Here is a 20,888-nt window from a genome sequence, read left to right on the forward strand (position 1 = left end):
GTTGAACCTCTGGCACTCTCACAAAGGGTTTTAATGTAAAATGTCCAATTTACATACAAATGTATATGAATACTAATGCAGTCCCATTGATATTACAGTTATTTATTTATTTTTTATTTTCCAGGTGAGTGTATTTGGATTTGGAGCAGATGAAAATGGAAACTGGCATCATTACTTTGAACAAAATACGCATGATCGTAATGCTGGCAATCACGGAGGAAGCTACGAATATCTTATTGTACTTAGGCTTCATGAAAAAAAAGGAATTCGGTTGTATAAAGGATGGTGACATTCCAGTAAATTTCTACATGTTTAAGTATTCGTAATATATTATGCATGGTCTAGACATTTTTGTATAAGTCCATTATGAGCAAAACAAGCTATGTACAGGCAGTACAGCTCAGAACTCAGTAACACCTAATATTATGGTTTGGTTTCACAGACAAGGCTTAGATTAAGCCAGGATTAAACCTTAGGGCATTTAAGTGACCTTTACCAACATGCCTTAGAAAAAAAACATTACTGATGTGCATCTTGAGACAAAATAAAGGCACTTACATATTTTAAGTCAGTGCAAGTTGCTTTCAATTAAACACTTCAAACATGCCTTTTATCTGGGCTTAACCCTTGTCCCCTTGTCTGTGAGGATTATATATATATAATAAAATTAATTTCAAACACACTGATCCTGTCATGTTCTTATGAAATTGCTGTCATTATCAGATGGCATTTATGTTATTCTGAGTAGTTATCAACAAGGAACAAATCTTATATGCCGTATTATCTTTCCCTCCACTGGTAATGTGTGTTGTGTTAATGTGTCTTTGTTAAATGAGTTGTGTGGAGATTAGAGAGATTCTTCCTTTTCTTTTGTCTCTCATTTGTATGCTGTTACTCCATTTGCCTATATGTTTAATCTCCTGCTCCATTTGATCTGTCTTATGGCCCTTTTGTTGTTGATGAGTTTTGTTAATAATAAATAATAACTCTGTTCATTGATGCAACAACTCCACCGACCTCTTGTTTCCAGAAGACTCTGCCAGAGCAGGAAAAGCTAGTTCAAAGCTAGTGCAAATGCACGTTATTATAATAAAATATCTTGGAAGTGGTACTGGTTACAAACATTTATGAGTTTCTTAATGTTAAACATTATTTAATGCATTGATTATATACGTACTCGTCTGATCCTCAAATTAGGCACACAGCCACCTATGGTGCTGGTAAAAAGTAATCAAAAGAATGTTGATTTGCTGAGCAAAAATATCAGTGAATTAAATGACCTGGTATATTGGCTGTTTTTGTTTTTTGTTGTTTTGTTTACAAATGTACCTATATTTCCTGAATGCAACGTTCAACCTTAACAAATCTTAATACACATAGACATGGTTTCACAGACAGGGCTTAGATTAAGCCAGGGGGTGCATTAGGACATTTAATTAGCTTTTATAAACATGCTTTAGAAAAAAAAAAAAAAAAAAAAAAAATCCCCAGGTGCATATAGGGACAAGTGAATGGTACTGACATATTTTGCTTTCAGTTAAGCCTATAACTAGGCTCAAGCCTTGTCTGTGAAACTTGGACTTTCTAAAACTGGGGTGTACAATCCTGTTCTTTGAGAGCTACCTTCCTGTTGAGTTCAGTTCCAACCCTGACCCAAGATTCTTGTCTGTAATTATCAAGTGTTTCGGAACACCTTAATCAGTTTGTTTGATAAGGTGATTTTTGCAGGAAGGCAGATCTCAGGAACATAACTGGAAAAAGTAATTTTTCCATATTCGTATGGTTGAATCGGATTATCAAAGGGCAGCATTAAAGACTCTAGATTAAATACACAACATATATTTGTGTTATTTATCATTTAATTACTGCAGGTTTGCGGAATATTTTGAGTTTGCATTTCCCAGTTTTTTTCATATTAATTAATATTAATAATTTAATTCTAGGAATATGGAATCTGTTTGAGAGACGAGACGAGTAAATGTTTACACAGTGCACAAGAACTGTGTCAGTCAATAAAACAAAAATATTTTGTAGTAGGCTAATTTTACAAGTAATGCGCTACTTTAGTTACTTGGAAAAGGTAATACAAATATGTAACAAGTAATTTGTAATGCATTACCCCCAACACTGTGGTGTCCTTCCTAGTCGATTCTTTCAAAGGCTTGTAGGCTAATTCTCAGCATTAAACACCTGAATGAGATGGTTTAGTAAGTGTTACCTTTCTCTATGCCCCAACCTTTCGTCATGCCCATTACTTCATCCTGCAAATACCCATACTATGAAACTGATACTTAAAAAATGGCAGCAGCATATCAGATTTCAGCAACTAATAACGTAAAAAGGAATTGCCTACCATTACAAAAACATTCATGCCATCACTGCGTGAAAATTGATGTGTACTAAATTTTGTGCAAATCAGATACAAGGTGAATTTTTGCTAGTAATGCCGGAACCATGCATGTTTTTTCTATTCTTTTTCGAACACCTCCTAGGACATTTGTCAGATCGTCACCAAACTTTGCACACATCACTCTCTACACCATGCTGACAAAAGTCTTCGAGCCCTTTAACCATTTAGCGGATACGATCTGATAGTTGTTAGGTGTTGCATCATGAGATTTGATTGCATTTAATTTATTTCATTAGAAATGCAAGACATAACCCAACACATACCAATATGACCAACATAATAACACAGGTAATAAAATGGTGCTGTATATGAAAAGGTTCAACATCAAGACTACTAAATGAATGGTCTCTATAAATGGGCAATACATGTAAGGCAGAATGGATTTAGTTCAATACAGTTAATACAAATATGTGCTAGGCTTCTTGCATTCTACAACAATTTACTTTTTTCCCCCCACATATGCCTCTAAAATTCTTAAAGTCCAATTTAACTTTGTTTGTTTATATAACAGTGCATAGGCCTGATAGAACTTTTCAAAAAGAAAAACACATTTTTAGATCCGTTGTCAGGCCAATAATGCGATTACATTTTAAACACAGAAAGAAAGAAATTATCAGCAAACTTAAAGGGTCAGTTCACCCAAAAATTAGATTCTTTATCATTTACTCACCCCACGTCATTCCAAACCCATTCCTCTTCGGAACACAAATTAATGATTGAGTGATGTCTGTCCCTTCTTTGAAAACTACGCACGAAAAATTCGAAATAAAATAAACATTTAAAAAATAAATTTCATATGATTTGAGTGGTTTAGTTAAAATTTTCTGAAGAGGCACTATCGCTTTATAAGATGAACAAGATTAATGAAGGTTTTGATTCATATATAAACACGCACACATGCTCAATCACGTTTGTTTGACGTGTGAGAAAATGAGGCATCACGTTTGAGTTTCCGCAAGAGATTTGTGCTCATGCGTCAAGCAGGTTACCGGTAGTTTTAGTTTGTTTATGTTGGCTGATCAATGTTTATATGTGAATAAAAGCCTATAGTCAGTCTGTTAATAATTTAAAGTGATTGTTTCTCTTCAGAAAATTTTGACTAAACTGCTCAATTAATATGGATTAGTTTTACGTTCTCTTTATGAACTTTTTGAAGCTTCAAAGTGGTAGTTGCTTAGCTGTCAATGGAGGGACAGAAATTGCTCAGATTTCATAAAATATATATATTTTTTATTGTTTTCCAAAGATGAAAGAAAGTCTTATAAACAAAACAGGTTTGGAACAACATTAGGATGAGTAAAAGATGACAGAATTTTAATTTTTGAGTGAACTCTCTCTTTAAAATTGTTTTTAACATCTTTAGGACACAAAATTTTTAGCTGTTTAGGGAAAAAGTTTAAGATTGTAAAATTGTTGTTTTGCTTAAGTTGACAGAACTTCTCCCAGTGACAGAAGACAAATTGCACTCACCATCCAATATATATTTTCTGAAAACTAGTCTTAGACAGTTTTGCCTATCCGGAAAATATATCTTGTTTTACGAATGTTTACATCCTTAGTTACTCTTAAAGAATGATTTTTTGCAGTGCAACTACAGCAAATGATTCTGACAGTCTTGTGGCCAATAAATGCTGATGATTCATGTGCAAGTTCAAAAGTTTGGTTTGTGTTTCTTGACTTCCACCATCAGATGATGGAGGTTTATGAGCTCAGAGCGCACCGCCAGACTGCGGAATGTTGGCTGGGAGAGGACCTTATGGAAACCATGGTAGTACTGGATGAGCTGGGTCAATGCTCCCTATTGAACACAACCAGACACAAATTGATAAATTTAAATACATAAATAAATAACTTCATCGGGACACAAATGGTCACGAAACTTGTCCCATGTACCTGAATTATGCTGGTTCCGTTTTTGAAGTTGGTGAAAGAACGCATCACATCCTGACTCAGGGCCTCCACAGACTGCTTCCATGTGCTGGAGAAACCCCGCACCAACTGAGTGATACGAGCTGTCAAACAGATATAGACATACAGATTTTTTTTAATTATCCAGATTTGTGGGTCAATGGACACTCAGACTTCTGTGGGTGTTTCTGGGGACACATCCTCTGATGGACACATTGTAATATGATTCATAAATTTGGGGACAGGATTATTTTTAAGTTTTTGAAAGAGGTCTGTTCACCAAAGCTGCATTTACTTAATCAAAAATACAGTAAAAGCATTAATATTGTGAAATATTAATAACACCTTAAAATAACAGTGTCTATTTACACCAAGTGCAAATGGCACGCCTCGTTGGCAAGCGCTATTTATACTAGCGCCGCCTAACAATGCCTGGTTGGTACATTACAAAAGATTATTTCAACATCTTTAATGGCATAGTCAACAGAGCGTATGGCTCGTGGAACAAGGTTGACGCAATCAACCCCGCTCTTCTCCCATCACATATCACATCAGAAAGGTGTTTACTTTCAATAAAAATTAAGAAAATTTTCTAAAAGTGGAAATAAAATGCCTAACAAAATGTTTAATAATAATAAGAGAAGAATGGGTAGGGAGGGCTTTTGTTGTTCGATTAAGGCAGCATCCATATAATAATTTTAATAAATATAATAATTTACACCATGTTATTATTGCATCATGTACGTCCTGTTAAATGTCCAACAACACTGAGGTGCAAATAATATGCATCTTCCAAAATAAAGTAGGCCTATAAATAGCATCTAATTCCTTTAAGCTTTAAATATTCTTAAAGGCATCTATTGCCTTAAAATAATTGCTAGCTAGTCTGTGCAAAAGTCTTAGGCACCCTATTTTCACCCTCCAAAAAAATATTTTTATGCCAGTTATTTATATATTTTGCAATAGTGTGTCAGTAGGTAATATCAGTTTACATTTTCAAACATTACATTTATTCTGCCATTAATTGTAATAATCTATTCCAGTGAGATTTTTGTATGCAGAAGGAGTCTGACAACAGCTGTTTGATCCACACGGCAATCTAATCTCACCATCATCAACTCCCGTCTGTAAATACACGAAGAAACTGAAAAAAACTGAGACAAAACTGAGGCTCCTTCTGCATGCAAAAATCTCACTGGAATGGATTATTACAATTATTGGCAAAATAAATGTTTGAAAATGTAAACTGATATTACATACGGACACACTTGCAAATTATATAAATAACTGGCTTAAAACTTTTTTGTTGTTGTTGAAAATACTAACATGCCTAAGACCTTTGCACAGCACTGTATTTAAATTGGTCTCTTTTTGTGATGGTAAAGCTGAATTTTAAGCAGTCATAACTCCAGTCTTCAGTGTCACATTATCCTTTAGAAATCATTCTAATATGCTGACTTGCTGCTCAAGAAACATTTCTTATTAGTTGTTGTGTTGCTTAAACTTTAAAAAATGTAGGACTTATGATGAACAGCATTTATTTGAAACAAATATTTGGTAACATTATAATGCATTTAGTGTCAATTTTTATTTAAATATGAATTTATTTAAATTTAATTCACCCTAGCTAAAGAAAACAAACCAATTATTATTTTTTATTATTTATTATTAAATATTAAATTATTATTATTTCAAGTATATAACATTTTGTTCACAGCATCCAATCATACAGCAGCACATTGCTGGGTGTTTGTAGGATCACAAAACTAGTACCAAATGCACAAGTTTTATCGCTGAGGTGGCATGCAAATTTATTATTGTGGATGTCCACATGAGAAACAATTTCCATTCAAATAGGGTACATTCAGAGAACAGGAAAAGAGATCAAAAACATGCTAAACATGTAACAAACAGAGTCAAAACATGTAAATTATGGGATGTCAATGAACCAGAATATGTAATGATAAATGGAAGTAGGAAGAGTTATGATAATCTGCGCATGTGTTTATCCAATTAATTTTGAAAGTCTTTGTTCAATTAAATATTAATTGATTGAATAAATACTGTTTTGCTTGGATCTCACTTTTTAGCTCTCTGAGATATGTTTCCGCTGTAAGAAAGACTATCCTGAATGTAGTGATCCCCATGTCCCCATGAATGCTGGTTAGGACAAAAACTTATTAGATTATTATGGAAAAGATACCTTTTATCATGTGTCACAGCATTGTGTCATGTCTGGTTAGGACACGGTGTAAGAATCAATAAATGATGAATGAATGATAAAAGATCAAAAATAAAGCAGTACGATATAAAAATTAACTGTGAAAAAGTAGCTCAAGCACTGACCTTCATCATTTTTGAGTTTGTCAAGTTGCCCTTTCTCTATTAGTCCCTCACTTTCCTTCACAAATGCAATCATCCCTCCAAACGGAGATGAAAGAATCTCCTCTATAAATTCCTATAAAATTACACATCAACAAACAGAGGTTACTTGCATTACAATAAGGAAAGCAACATCCTACTTCAAAACAGCTGCCAGTCTGAACCGGCACTTCATTTCCCAGAAAGTACCTGTGTTCTAGCCAGTAGGAGCTGCTGAAATCCCTCAACCTCTTTACTGTCATCAGCTGCTCTCTCCTTTATAAAACACACAAAACATATAATCATGATGCATTCTGGTACCGAGTCTTAACCATTAACTCTTTCCCTGCCAGCGTTTTTTAAAAAAAGTTGTCGGCCACTACCAGGGTTTTTTGACAATTTTCATAAAAAGATAATAGCCCGGAGGTAATATCTCAGCATGCAATATATCAAAATAAAGAGCTGACCCTCTCCTTTTAAACAAACAACAAAAATAAAATGATTCTAGCTTCATGCTTTCCTTTTTTTATCAACACTTGAATATGGGTTTCTAAAAAAGCTCAATTTTGAACAAAAAGCTGAGAAAATCAGCTTTTTATGAAAGAATGTTTCCAGATTAGATTCAGAGCGATGATCAAACACAGATGGAGTAGATATAGTCCTTCAACATCCATAATGCTTCACAGTCCTGTAGCTCTAGGTCCACATCTCATTCAGTAACATTAGACAGTTTTGATTTATATGCTGTTTCATGATGATGATCAGGTTATTTTACATATGTAAATGATTACATGCGATCACTTGTTTTACTGCGTCTTACTCGCTTGTGTTTTGATCAGGAGATTCAGTACTCATTCAGAAGATGCGCAATATCGCCCCCTAGCGCCCGACAGTGAAAACACAGAAACCCAGAAAATTCTATTTTTGGCCTGGAAGCGTTCTCTCACAAGTAACGGAAAAGTTGTTTGTCATTATCAGTGTTTGGCGGGGAAAGAGTTGGAATATATGGAATAAATAGACTTTGCTCTGATATGCGAGTAACCTCACCATGAGGACACTGAGCATCATGTCATAGTTGTTGATGAGGAAGATGAGCTGGTCTCGTCTAGAAGGAAACTCAGCCGCCATTTTCAGCACAAAATTCTCCACCTCGATCTGGAAATCATATCCATGTCAGGTTTCAATATAAGGCACTTTACCTTTTGAAGACACAGAGGGGTTTCTGTTCTGCTCACCTGCAGCTGTCCTAGTAGCGTGTTGGTCCTCTCGTTGGGAAAGGTTTGGTTTATGCTGACAATAGCAGAGGAGAATTCAGCATAGCGACGTGTAATCTACACAAACGAGGCCAAAACAGATGATTTATGCCACATACATGTAAATGTGTATTTAAATTATACTGTACATAGAAAAACATGTAAATATTTAAAAATAAACGTTTTTCTTTAAAAATGGAGCATCATATTTAGGAGAAAATGTTACACTTTTCACTGAATATAGCTGAATCATAAAATGTTCCCTCTTTAAAGCAGCACTAGTTAACTTTTCAACCTTCATAATATATTTTCAAGACTCTTGTGATGATACGTCGACTTAATATGTTGAATGACACCTCTGCCATAGCCTGATGGGGTCTGTATCGTTTTAAATCGTACTTTTAAACTTCGGGTTTCGGGTAGTAACCCGAGAACAAAAGGAACTATAAAATTCGACTGCTTTACGGCATATACGTCACTTCCACCAGCACCCCCACTTCCTTACATTCGGACGAGCGAGCCCAACTATCGTTTGTTTGTCGGATGTTATAGTCATGTCCGAAGCAGCACAGAAAAATAAGAAAGCAAAGGTTTTGTTGGAGGAAAGTAATGAGGAAACGAAAAAGTGATCAGATTAAAGGCAGGACGAGGATCAACATTGGGCCAGCGTTTGCTCGTTGGCGTGAGCTGAAGGAGGCGTGCCCGACCGATGCTGACTTGGTCATGCTTGCTTTGGTTATTACCTACCACTCAAACACTGAATTGAAGTATCATAGATTCTGTAAAACGGTAACCAAAAGACTAGGCTACTATAATGACGCTGGCTTGTAAACGTGAGCATCGTGATCATTTGGCGTTTGAAAAAAATAAAACCCATGAAATTATCCTGAGATAGATGTTTTATACTGAGATGTAGTTTCACATATCAATACATTAAATGTTTGGTAGGAATAAAAAATAAAACTGATTAATATGGAACAATTGTTGTTTCATTTTCAAATCTAAAAACAACATGAGCATAAATGAACATAATCGTTTAAAAATATAATAACTGATGATAGGTTGCGGTCTAGATGTGAACATACTAAATTCTTGCACTACCAGAAAAGCTAGTGTTTGTGTAAGAGGCTTCGTACATAGTGTGGTCTGGTGTCCAGTACACCCAGTTTCTGAGGGTCAGTGTTTCGAATGCTCTGGATGTTCATCTCCAAAATGAGCTCAAATCTCGGCCACAACAATTCTAGCACAGCCTCCCAGTACCTGCACAATACACATACAAAAACAAAAGGCATTTATAAAAATACATAAACCACAGGAACATACAAGTGTCATGAAAATCTTGGCTTGGCAAATGCAGAGGAGCTTGTGTGTGTGGGCGATCCGAGATCAAATTTATGGATCCCACCATTTTGTTTCTTGTCATAATTTAAAGTAGTAATAAATGGAAGTAGTGACTCATCTTTGCTTCTGTATTGTGACGTAGATCATGGTGAAACATAGAAGAAAAAAGGTTGTGGGTTGGATTTTAAAGGCGTCATGAACTGACTTTTTTTCCCTTTTTTTATACTGTTGTCTGAGGTCAACTAATGACGTTCATGTGGTTTTTACATTCAAAAATATCATAACTAATAAGTAATAGGCTATTTTCTACACTGGTTTTAAGGCTGTCTTCTAAACGCTGGGTTTTGATGGGTGTGACGCACTGGAGACTTGGAATTAAACGGCTAGGATTGGATAGCATGATCGGTTGACATAAGCGTGAACCGCGGGCTCACAAACACACACACGTACGTGCGCTCCCTGATCAAGAAAGAATTTCTGCCGACAGGCATACGTTTTGGTCTGTTACAGCCTTGGGACTAGTACTATTACATATAAAAAAGACGTTTAACTCGCATAAGTTTGTTGCACCATTCCTCTCGGATCCAATATAGAAGGCACAACATTGTGTCTGCAAATCCAGCTCTTGAGACTTGTATACAAACGATTCCGCAGTGAAATGAAGCGAACACACAAACAGTCTTCACCACGTGAGCTGGAACTTCATTAAAAATAACGATAACGATCGTTTTCTGGGCCTAGTGTCTATAAAAGCTTTTCTTTGACTAAAAAGAAAGTTATCAGCTCTGAAACTTACAGGATAATCTTATATTATCAAGGGATGCTTTAATATGTGGATATAGCACTCAAAAAATTTGGCTGAAAAGAATGTGAACTACACTGCAAAAAAATGCTTTTCTTGCCAAGTATTTTTGTCTTGATTTCCGGTCCAAATATCTGAAAATTCCTAAATAAAGATGCTATCATTAGATAAATAAATTAGATCATATATTTATTCTTGTTTTCTGTAAAGAGAAAAAAAAGTTTTTGCTTAAAACAAGCAAAATTATCTGCCAATGGTAAAAGACAGAAAATAATATTTTTTTCTGTTTGGGACAGAAACAAGAAAACAAGATTTCAAAAGGAAACGATCATTTTTCTTGTTTTAAGCAAAACACACTTCATTTTGATCTTCTTTTCACAGAAAACAAGAAAAAAAAAGGTAACACTATTTTGATGGTCCCTTTTCTCTTTTCTGTTGACTATGACCCCCTACATAACTACATGTCAGCTAACTCTCATTAAAGTATTAGTAGACTCAGAGAGAGACTAAACAATTAGTAGACTCAAATTTGTTCTCATGTTAATTTAGAACGCTTTGACAAATAGACTTGAATACCATGTTTTATGTTGGCATGGTTTTAGTATGCGATTTCATTAAATTTGTGTGAAAATTAGCACAGTGGTCTAGGAGGAGTTCAAAAAAGTGGCGGACAGGTAGTAGCGGACTATGTCAAACATAGTGTATTTGCAGTATTCTCTCGGCATGACCCAAGGATTGTTGCCATGGTCAACTAGTCCAATGAGGTTTGTTTGGCAGCCATCTTGAAATTATGTCAACACGAGTTGCGGAAAAAGTAGATTTTCCTAACTCCTTAACCACACAACCTACAAAGACATATTAACCCAAATTTTAATATAATTCTGACACCAGGAATCAAATGGCAAGGTTATTGACATGGTACAACCACTCTTTATTGGTGAAAAATAACAGTTTACCCTCATAACGATGTAACATTTGCCATTTTGCATTGCAAATTCAGCCACATGAAACTAATTTATTCTGTTATAACAATTGCAAATTTATTAAATTGATCACTATTAAATTGATAAAAGATCAGCATCATTGTCCATCTCATCATCAATCTCCACCTCAACCTCTTCCCCCTCATCATCATCACTGATGACACCAGCAGCAAACAGGTTAATGAGAGATTTCAAACATCAGACAGGCTCCAGAATCCAGAATCAAAAGAATTGGGTTAATTTGTCTTTGTAGGTTGTGTGGGTCTGGAGTTATGAAAATCTGCGTTTTTCGCCACTCGCGTTGAAATAATTTCAAGATTGCCGCCAAACAAAACTGATGTGATGTTAGTTTACCTCGTCAACATAAAAAAATCTTAACTAGACATTAGGGTCCCCAAAAAAAACAGGTTACAAAAAAACTACCAAGAGGGTACATGGGAACCTATTGCTCCTGCTACACTAGTAGTTTGCAATGACAGAGGGACTGACTTGTCAAGTGCAGGGATGTTCCTCTTGGCCGTGATAGCTCTGAAGCGAAGGATGATGTGAATGCAGAGAAACACAGCAATACTGTCATAACAGTCTGACAAGTATGTTGACAAATTCTTCTACAAATAGAGAAAAGAGAAAAAAAGTAATGTAATGACAGAATGTCTAATAAAAAGAACACTAATTACATTTTCACTAACTATTTAAAAAAAGAACAATACATAGTTAGTTTTTTGTTAGCAAACTAAACACTGGACATATGAAACATTTTTTCATGTTTTTCCTACAAAGATACTGATACTGAGATAGTGTGACTGTACCAGGAACATGCTGAGCGTTTTTCCCATAATGCTGTTGAACAAATCCAATGCAGAATTTCCAGCCACCATAAAGAAGTCAGACAAAAACAGGAATTCTCGACAGCCATTATCCAACAAAGCATAGTGCTGACTGCGGAAGAGAGTTTCATATGGGTACTGGCAAAAAACAGAGAGAGGTTAGTAAGAAAGTATACTGCTATAGTAGCAAATGTAACAAAAATAGCAATTATGCACAGAAATATATTTAAAATTAACCATTTACAGAAAAGTGCATCATGATTATTGGTGGGTTTTCACTGTAAAACAACACAAATGCTGCATATATTGCCACAATTTAATTAAAAAAGTGTATCGATTTTTGCCACTGCAAAAAATGTCTGATTAAATCCTGGTGGGACTGCTCATCATAGCATGTTGCTATGATATTTCTGTCTCTATATATGACAATGTAAGTCTATGGGTTTTTTTTCCGGTTGTTGTTGTTGTTGTATCTAGGACTGTCACGATATCAGACTTTTCACTACACGATTATCATGATTTGTGACCAAACAACATTATATTAACAATATTACAATATCTATAGAACTCTTTTAAAAAGAAGAAGGGAAAAAAATAATAATGCTATCAGCCAAATTCAGATATTTAAGATAGAAAAATACATGTTAAACCTTATAACATGTTAAATATGGAAAATATGTTACATTTTTCTTACAAAACCCTGTTAATTTGCTTCAGAAGGCCTTATTAACCCTGGCCATGGCCCTGGAGCCATGTGGATTATGAAGGATGAATGCATTTTTTTGTTGAGCTTAAAACTTAAACCCCATCACTGCCATTATAAAGCTTGGAATATGTATTAATATAATTCCGAATATGTTTATCAGAAATAAGAAAGTCATATACACCTAGGATGGCTTGATAAATGGTTCGTAAATCCTTGGGTCATTCGAATTTAAAGTGAACTACTCCTTTAACATGATAATATTTAATTTAAAAAAAAAATGTGATTATCATCAATACCGGTATATTGCGACACCCCTAGTAATATCTTATCCCAGATAACAAAGAAAAGAAATAGTGACCCATGTTTTGAAGTATTATCCATGTCCATAGCACAGACAATGCTGAAAGAGTTTGCTAAAGTTTGGTCATTAGGATTAGATCAGTTGTAATTAATCTAGTGACTCACTCTGGACTCTCCTCTCTGAGCGGCATGTGGGATCAGTATGGGCCCCTCCAGCTCTGCAGGGTTCAATACTTCCCCCCTCTGGCCAAGAGTAAAAATAGTGTTCCTACTCTTGAGAGAAGGCTTGGAGAAAAAACCTGCGAAGCAGTTAAAGAAATCAACCACATAACAATGATACAGAAAACAAATGGCTTTCTCTACCAAACTCAAAGGCAAGTATGTTTATTGACTTGAAGTAAGTTGTTTGGCATGCTAATTTTCTGTGATTGTGATTAGACGTAAGTTTAAAGGATATCTTTTTTGGCTGTGTCCTCTACTCCCATCAGATCATCCTTGTCTGCAACGTCTTCATACTGGCAAAAGGAGAGAGGAAAAAAAAAAAAATAGAAATATATGTTAGCAGTAAAGAATAGGGTCATGCCAAGCAAAATATAGCACAACTTTGAGAATGTCTTTGCTTTTATATAATATATTTTTATTATATTTTTATCACTAACTTCATTACAACTAAGGTTAACAATGGTTTAACAATGGTATGGGTGCTCTGCAGAGATCTTATAAACTGTGTCCTGTTCCATGAAGCCAGTTTCTGTGGTAAATTTGAGTTTAGTTTGAGAAAGATTTTAACGCTCAATAAGGTGGATTGGTTTTACTGCTGTTTTTTCTCCCAGAAATTATGTAAAATCGACTTGTGGTTTGTGGTGAACTGTAGTGCACTTCTGTGAATGTCACCTGGACTTTCAGCAGTCTGCCGCTGTATGACTTGAAGTAACTGAAGTAGATTTTGCTCATGGTGTCCACATACTCATCTCGAATCTCCTTTGCAACTGTCCTCTCATTGGCTAACAGGAACTGATAAAAAAATCTGTAGATGACCAGAAACACATCCATACTCAGTACGGTGCTTCTCACTCAATAGAAATAAGAGAGAGACAGAAGTTTAAAGTGGAGAAAATATCTTAGTGCAATTTATTTTTGTTTCCATTAGATATTGTTAATATCTGTAATGGTGTTTAATGTAAGTCAGTATCAGGAAATGACAGGACTTTTACATATTTTTCGAGGGGATCAATTTTCTATTTTCATTAATTTAATTAGTGAAAGTCTCTGCTAAACTGTCTACTTGACTACTATAGCAGTATCATTGGGTTACCCAAAACGTTTTAAATAAACGGTCAACAAATAAGAGTTGATTATTGATAATTAACAATCAATCTATGACCCTTCTCTTTCAAGACATTTTAAAGAGGATAATTTGGTGTTTACCATTACAAGATTGAAGCAAAAAATATCTAACAAGATTTTGTTTTCCGTCATCTACAGTCGCGTTCATATGTAAATGGTGCCAGGGGGGTCAGACCACCGCACTTTTGATGAGGGAAAATAGCCTGTGTTATTTGCTAACTAAACCTTCAGAGAACAAACATTAAATTCACTGTAAATAATTCAAGCCATGCAATATGTATAGTCTGCAATAATATCGTAATTGTTGTTTTAACGATGTACGACTTGACATTATCAAGTATATCCCTCACACACACACACAGAGAGAGAGAGAGAGAGAGAGAGAGAGAGAGAGAGAGAGAGAGAGAGAGAGAGAGAGAGAGAGAGAGAGAGAGAGAGAGAGAGAGAGAGAGAGAGAGAGAGAGAGAGAGAGAGAGAGAGAGAGAGAGAGAGAGAGAGAGAGAGAGAGAGAGAGAGAGAGAGAGAGAGAGAGAGTGCATGCTTACACTAAATGGTGTAGTCTTATAGATTATACTAATGTGGGTGTGCATTTACGGTGCAAGCTTTCACTGTGTGATATGTGTGAGACTTTTTTTTGTAATTAGGCTCTCCAAAATAATTAGGGCCGGGACTCGATTAAAAAAATTAATCTAATTAATTAGAGGCTTTGTAATTAATTAATCGAAATTAATCGCATTTTAATCGCATATAAATATCTGACCTGAGAACAATGAGAAGTAATTTTTCACATGTATTTTTAGTATACCATTGAATAATGACTGAAAACATAAGCTTAATCAACAAAATATTGTTTATTTATTTCAGTCCAGCAGACCAGTGCAATGTTTGCCATTAAGTTAACCAAAAGCATATTTGTGATATTTGAGGCTCGATGTGCTGCGGTGATACGCTAACTCCTTGTTGTATAGCTTGCACACTACCATGCTCTTGACGACGCTTCCATTCTTTCGTTTTTTAAAACAAAATTTCCCATCCACGGGGCCAAGCAAAGCAGTCTCATCAGCTTCTTCGTTCATGTTCACTCATGCCCTGCGTCTCAATCAGCTCCCTAGTTCCCTAGTCAGGGCACTGATCAAGACATAAGTCAATGGGCTGACTCCCTGATCAGTGCCCTGACTACTGAACTAGGGAGCGGATTGAGACGCACCCATGGTTTGTTGTTGTAGTTGTTGCGCTAGTTGGTGTTCCAGTATAATCAGTCCGTCGAAACTGATTCATTGAAAAACTAAATGCGGTTAAATTTTTTTTCTGTAATTAATTAACGCGTTAAAGTCACGTAATTAATTAATCTTAATTAACGCGTTAAAGTCCCGGCCCTAAAAATAATATAAAAATTTAGATTTAGATTTACTGGCCAATAAATCAGTTATCGGCTTTCAAATGTAAAGAACTATCGGTTACCTGGTATCTGTTTTGTACAGTGTTGTACCTGTATTTGAGTAGTGTGTTCTGAGGGATCTGGTAGTTGGTCATGGGCTTTCTAAATGAGTAGATCTTCTGTAGGATGAACTCACGGATCTTTGAGACAGCCTGTGAACAGAATCAAGACAGATACATTCTGCAGCAGAAAACTGAATTTAATTAATTTTGCATGCATCTGTTTTATAAAGAATGGGTTATACCAATCAATCTTTGATTTTCTCTCACTTTAATTTTGAGGCGATCTACGATGTCCTGTATATCAGAGCAGGCGAGGGTCTCTCTGAAGCTGAGCTCTTTAGCAAAGTTGATCTTGTTATTTAGCTCGTGAAGCTGCTCCAAAAACTCCTGTTCCGTTACAGGACTGTCCAGTATCACACTGCAACACACAAACAGTTTTTCAATCTATAATTTAAGAAGGTAAAGCAAAATATCCCTGTAATAACAAGCACAATATGTGTCCTTACGAAATCATGGTGCTGGGAACGACCAGTTCGTCAACCAGCTGGCTGAGCTGACTGCGGACAGCCTGGCGGTTCTTCAGCCTCATGTTCATACTGACTGACTGCTGCTGCAGAGTCTGAATCTCACTGCTGATGGATGACAGGTCGCTCTGAAAACTGCTCAACATGCCCTCCATGCGCTAGACAGAAAGCAGATGCACTGAATTGTCAATAAACACATCAAAGACCACATCAAAATTTTTGACTAGTAAACTGCTCTCTTTAATGTAAATATCCCTTTCCTTGAAATTGCTGGACGATCACAAAAACTGACTATTAAAACACACACACACACACACACACACACCTTGTGATATTTTCAGCCATATGTTCCCATTTTCTTAAGATATGTCAAAATAAATTTACTGGCAGTTTTCTTATATTAAAGGGCATTTTTTCAGGTTTGAAAATGCGAGGCGCTGCCTTATTTTGGTAGCTTTTTTTCTCCATTCACTCGATTGGACAATGAAAAAAAAAAAAACATTTGTAAAAACATCCTCTTTAGACGCCGTGCAAAGCACTCACTGCCAATAGAAAACTATTTGAAAAAGGTGCCTCTCAATGCAAAAAACACATTCTGTCTATTTGGGCTCTAAGTTTTTGGTCCCATCAATGCATCTGAGGCAATATTATATGATGGCATTCTACAGGACTTCTATTATGAGTAAATATATTCTAAAATATAAATAAGTGATGATGATAATGATTCCAAAGTTACTATTTTCTGCAGCTTTTCTTCTTAATTATAATATGTTTCATTTTAAACTTGAAGGAGATTTTCCTCCATGTTTGATTTCCACCTAGAGGTTAATCAGTGATGTTTAGATTCTCGACAGGTAAAACATATTTTAGCAATACAGGTCATAAGCCCTGTTCAGACAGTATTAGTTCTACATGGAGAGGTGGAGTAAAATAATTATTACCAAAGCTTCTCAGTGATTTAATTTCCAAACCACAACAGTGTAAAATCCTAATGTCCACTAAATACACTCACCTCCAGTATTGAGTCACAGGCTGTGATCTGGTTGTGTAAAGAGGCAATATTCTGACTCTCTTTGATATCTACACCAGTTAAGGGTTCTTTATTAATATCCATGACCATTTTTTAAAAAGTCTTAATTACAAAAGTATCAATATAACAGAGCAGGAGGAAAAAATATATAAATATGCAAAATCATAACAGGTTATTGCATCAATATGAGAGTGAATCTCACTATGTAATCAACAGTGGACATGGTTTTGTGTGATTCTGCAATAAAGCCATTAAAGACAAAAGTATGGATACAGTCTTTGATTGATGCTTGTTCAATTCGCTGCAGCTCGGACTCCACCTGCTTGGAGTACTGTCGCAAATCCACACCCTGTTCCACATAAAAAAATGTTAAAAAACATTTAAGACATAATGATGATGATCACAGACACGTAGGCAGCTGAACTTTCATCTCACCGTCTTGAGAGCCTCTTTCACCAGATCGTCCTCCAGATTAGCTTGAATGTGAACTAAAAAAAAAAAGACAAATAATAAAGGAACTCATTAATGAATAATGAAACGAGTAACTCGCACTTCCCTTACTCAAGTGATGAAAAACAAAAATGCCAAACTCACTGTCCACCTCATCCAGAATGAACTCATCTGTGGTGATGTCCAGATCACCCAAATTTAGTGGAGGAACCACATCAAAGTCTGACTTCTGCCAACAGATAACAAAGAGAGACAGTCGTCATTAAAAAGTTGATCTTGCTGATTCAAGCATTACTGCAAAAAGATTCTAAAAGCGTTAACCTGAGAGGAGGAGAGCAATATAGCAGATTAAAACCAAACACATTTATTAAAAATGTTAACTGCAGTGAATTTAGAGAGGGACTGGCCGTAAGGAGCATTGTGACTTTGAAACCCGTGAAAAGCCTTTTTTGATGCAGCTGAACCTCTCTCCTCGAAGGTCTCTATGATCTGGTAAATGGTTCTTTTTTCAAGTGCAATATTTTTAGCAGCAATTTCCTTGTATGAGGCCATTTGAGGCAAAGCAATGAACATAAGAAATAAATGATCGGAAGAACTTCAGTGACTGCATTTTGTGACACATTCCTCCCATGACAGTCATTCACATTTCATGTGACTTGTGCCACTTGTGCCACAGTAGACAGCCTTCAATGCCCTTTTTTGCATTGATGAGCCTTGGGCATCCAACAACCTGTAACTGGTTTGTGGTTTGTCCCTCCTCAGACCACTGCTGAGTCTGATCAGGAAACAACCCACAAGACTCGCCATTTTAGAGATACTCTGACCCAGTCACCTTGCCATAACAATTTGGCCCTTGCCAAAGTCACACTTTTTCTACACAATTCTTAAACTAATCTAATCTAATCTAATCTAATCTAATCTAATCTAATCTAATCTAATCTAATCTAATCTAATCAGACCGTAATATGTGGTATTGTGGTCTAGATAATCAACGAAATTTACTTAATATATGTTTATAGCCCATCAGTCTGTAATATACACACACATACACACACACACAGACATAATGTTAATCAACTGACTCATCTATGTCTTAATGGATCTTGCTTTGGGCAGTTATGTTGGGAACAGAAAGGGGCCATCCCCAAACTATATCTTGGTATGCTAAAGCATTAAGAGTTATTTCACTGGAACTAAAGGCCAAGCCCCAAACCCTCAAAAACCACCCCACACCATAATCCCCTCTCCACCAAACTTGAAGGAGTGAATGAAAACGTATGCATGAAGTTGGATAGCTGTTGATTGCCGTTATTATGGTGCTATGTGGGATTGAATGAGTGCACTTAAAGTCCACTACGGTTTCATACACCACTACAAATGTCTGTCCCTTCGTCCCTTCAAATAATGCCCTATCTTAGGGTATAGGGGGCGATTTCGCCTATATCTTCAGGGAAAACCAATCAAGGACAACATATGCCTTGGACACCTCTTTGTGCTCATTACATAAAATAAAAAGGCCAAAAAATGAATTATTTCTTAAAGGGATAGTTCACCCAAAAATTTTAATTCTGCCATTACTTACCCTCATGTTGCCCCAAACCTGTAAGACCTTCGTACATCTTCGAAACACAAATTAAGTAAAGTGATGCATTTGTACAAGAAAAATATCCATATTTAAAACTTTACAAAGTAGTAATATATCTAGGTTCCGCCAGATTGAGGGAAAAAAAAAATTAAAACTGGTGTGCAATGTTGTCAGATGTATGTTGAACTGCAAGAAGCATTACACTCTTTTTCAAGTTGAATACATTAGGCAATATGGTGGAAGCTAGACAATAATGTTTTGTAATAATTTAAAATAAAAAATATCTAAATTACGTTTTAAATATGGATATTTTTCTTACACAAATGCATCGCTTTGCTTTTATTATACCCCCAGAGCTGTATGGAGCAGTCATATGATGGATGATTATACTTTTATAGACTTCAAAAACAAAACAACAATGTTTGTTGACTTGAGGGTGGGTAAATCTTCAGAAGACCGTCTTGGACCGACCGAATTTAGAATTAGGCAGATAGGCAGATCTATTTATCACCATTTTATCTTTATTTTTAAAATTCTCTTTACAAAGGTTTTAATTATCTTTGTTTTTATTTTAATTCTTACACGTTATTCTTATTTCTTATGCATGTGTTATCACTATTTTAATTTATTTCTATGTAAAGCACTTTGAATTGCCATTGTGTATGAAATGTGATATAAAACAAACTTGCCTTGCCTTAATGTATTATTATATGAAACAATCAAGAAATGGTTGAGTCGTCTGGAGGCAAAGGCAGCTTTTACACCTTTTGACCACAAGATGTCATTAACGCGCACCGTGTTGAAAAGCTTTCGACTGGACCGGACTGGACACAGTGAAGTCCATTTCACGATACAGAAGAGGATTCACCATCACTAACGTACTTAAATGAGCAATGCGCAGAAGAATGTTACTACTTCCTATTGTTACATGCTATACCAAAGTCTTAATTTTAACATCTGACATTATGCGAGAGCGCTTGAACACATCACTAAACTGTCACATGATCTTATCGTAGGATATTACCATAGACTGTGAAAAAAAGGGATATGACAGAAAATATATCTTCAGATGTTGGCCGAAATAAAGACCTGCATAGGCCTATGACAGTCGCGATCAGTAAAACAGCATAACATGAATTATAATAACTATGATAAGTAATTTGAAACAACAGTACGTCGGTGTTATTTCTATTACATTCACATCTGAGGCTATTTACAATTCTAGCGCTTACCGCAGTGTAACTTAAACAGGTTCGGTTCAACATGATCAGTAAAAACAAAGAAAACCGCATGAGACACTGCTATATCATGAAAGAAAAGCATCACCTTATCCTGTAAATACGCCATCGCGCCGCTCACAGAATCATCGGGTGTGTTTAAGTGAACAGCTCCAGTAATCAGCGTCTCCGCCATGACGTCTGTAGTTCACAAAAACTACATGTCCGTTCAGTATTTTAGTCCCTCCAGTCATCAATTTTCCCCAAAAAGTCACACTGTAACATAATAAGAAATGTATTTCCAAAGGAGTAAAAGCCCTTAAATATATTATACAAAATACGAAACAGCAATGACTGCGCTTTATATGTTTCAACGTCATCGGTTAAAAATACAGTATTGTTTT

At 35.8% G+C, this 20,888-nt stretch overlaps 2 protein-coding genes across 2 annotated transcripts in view; one reads left to right on the forward strand and one right to left on the reverse strand.

The window, feature by feature from the left end:
- Window positions 1-626, forward strand: part of st3gal1l3 (ST3 beta-galactoside alpha-2,3-sialyltransferase 1, like 3) — an 82,038-nt gene extending 81,412 nt beyond the window's left edge. Inside the window, exon 7 of the mRNA XM_067426260.1 lies at window positions 125-626. Within this exon, the coding sequence (XP_067282361.1) occupies window positions 125-289 (165 nt within the window). The 3' untranslated portion in view covers window positions 290-626. The remainder of the gene's footprint in view (window positions 1-124) is intronic.
- A 1,987-nt stretch (window positions 627-2,613) lies between these two features.
- vps52 (VPS52 subunit of GARP complex) lies at window positions 2,614-20,825 on the reverse strand. Its single transcript, XM_067425201.1, has 20 exons — window positions 20,594-20,825; window positions 17,827-17,911; window positions 17,668-17,720; window positions 17,506-17,581; window positions 17,215-17,282; window positions 16,185-16,360; window positions 15,946-16,096; window positions 15,728-15,828; window positions 13,786-13,918; window positions 13,349-13,406; window positions 13,057-13,190; window positions 11,868-12,023; window positions 11,548-11,666; window positions 9,069-9,192; window positions 7,915-8,010; window positions 7,727-7,834; window positions 6,890-6,955; window positions 6,665-6,776; window positions 4,304-4,422; window positions 2,614-4,208 (listed from the first exon to the last, which is right to left on the reverse strand). The coding sequence occupies exons 1-20, from the start codon at window positions 20,678-20,680 to the stop codon at window positions 4,062-4,064; spliced, it is 2,169 nt and encodes a 722-aa protein (XP_067281302.1). The 5' UTR covers window positions 20,681-20,825; the 3' UTR covers window positions 2,614-4,061.
- Window positions 20,826-20,888: the final 63 nt, after the last annotated feature.

Source organism: Pseudorasbora parva, chromosome 19 (genome assembly GCF_024679245.1).
Source record: "Pseudorasbora parva isolate DD20220531a chromosome 19, ASM2467924v1, whole genome shotgun sequence".
In the NCBI taxonomy this organism is placed as follows: domain Eukaryota; kingdom Metazoa; phylum Chordata; class Actinopteri; order Cypriniformes; family Gobionidae; genus Pseudorasbora; species Pseudorasbora parva.

What these genes read in the sequence shown, in the direction of transcription:
- vps52 (XM_067425201.1), bottom strand. Translation starts at nt 20,680, where the DNA reads ATGGCGGAGACGCTGATTACTGGAGCTGTTCACTTAAACACACCCGAT. An exon ending in ACAAGCATCAATCAAAGACT is followed by an intron (nt 17,283 to 17,505) that starts GTATCCATACTT and finishes TAACTGGTGTAG; the next exon opens with ATATCAAAGAGAGTCAGAAT. An exon ending in AGAGGACACAGCCAAAAAAG is followed by an intron (nt 13,191 to 13,348) that starts ATATCCTTTAAA and finishes ACTGCTTCGCAG; the next exon opens with GTTTTTTCTCCAAGCCTTCT.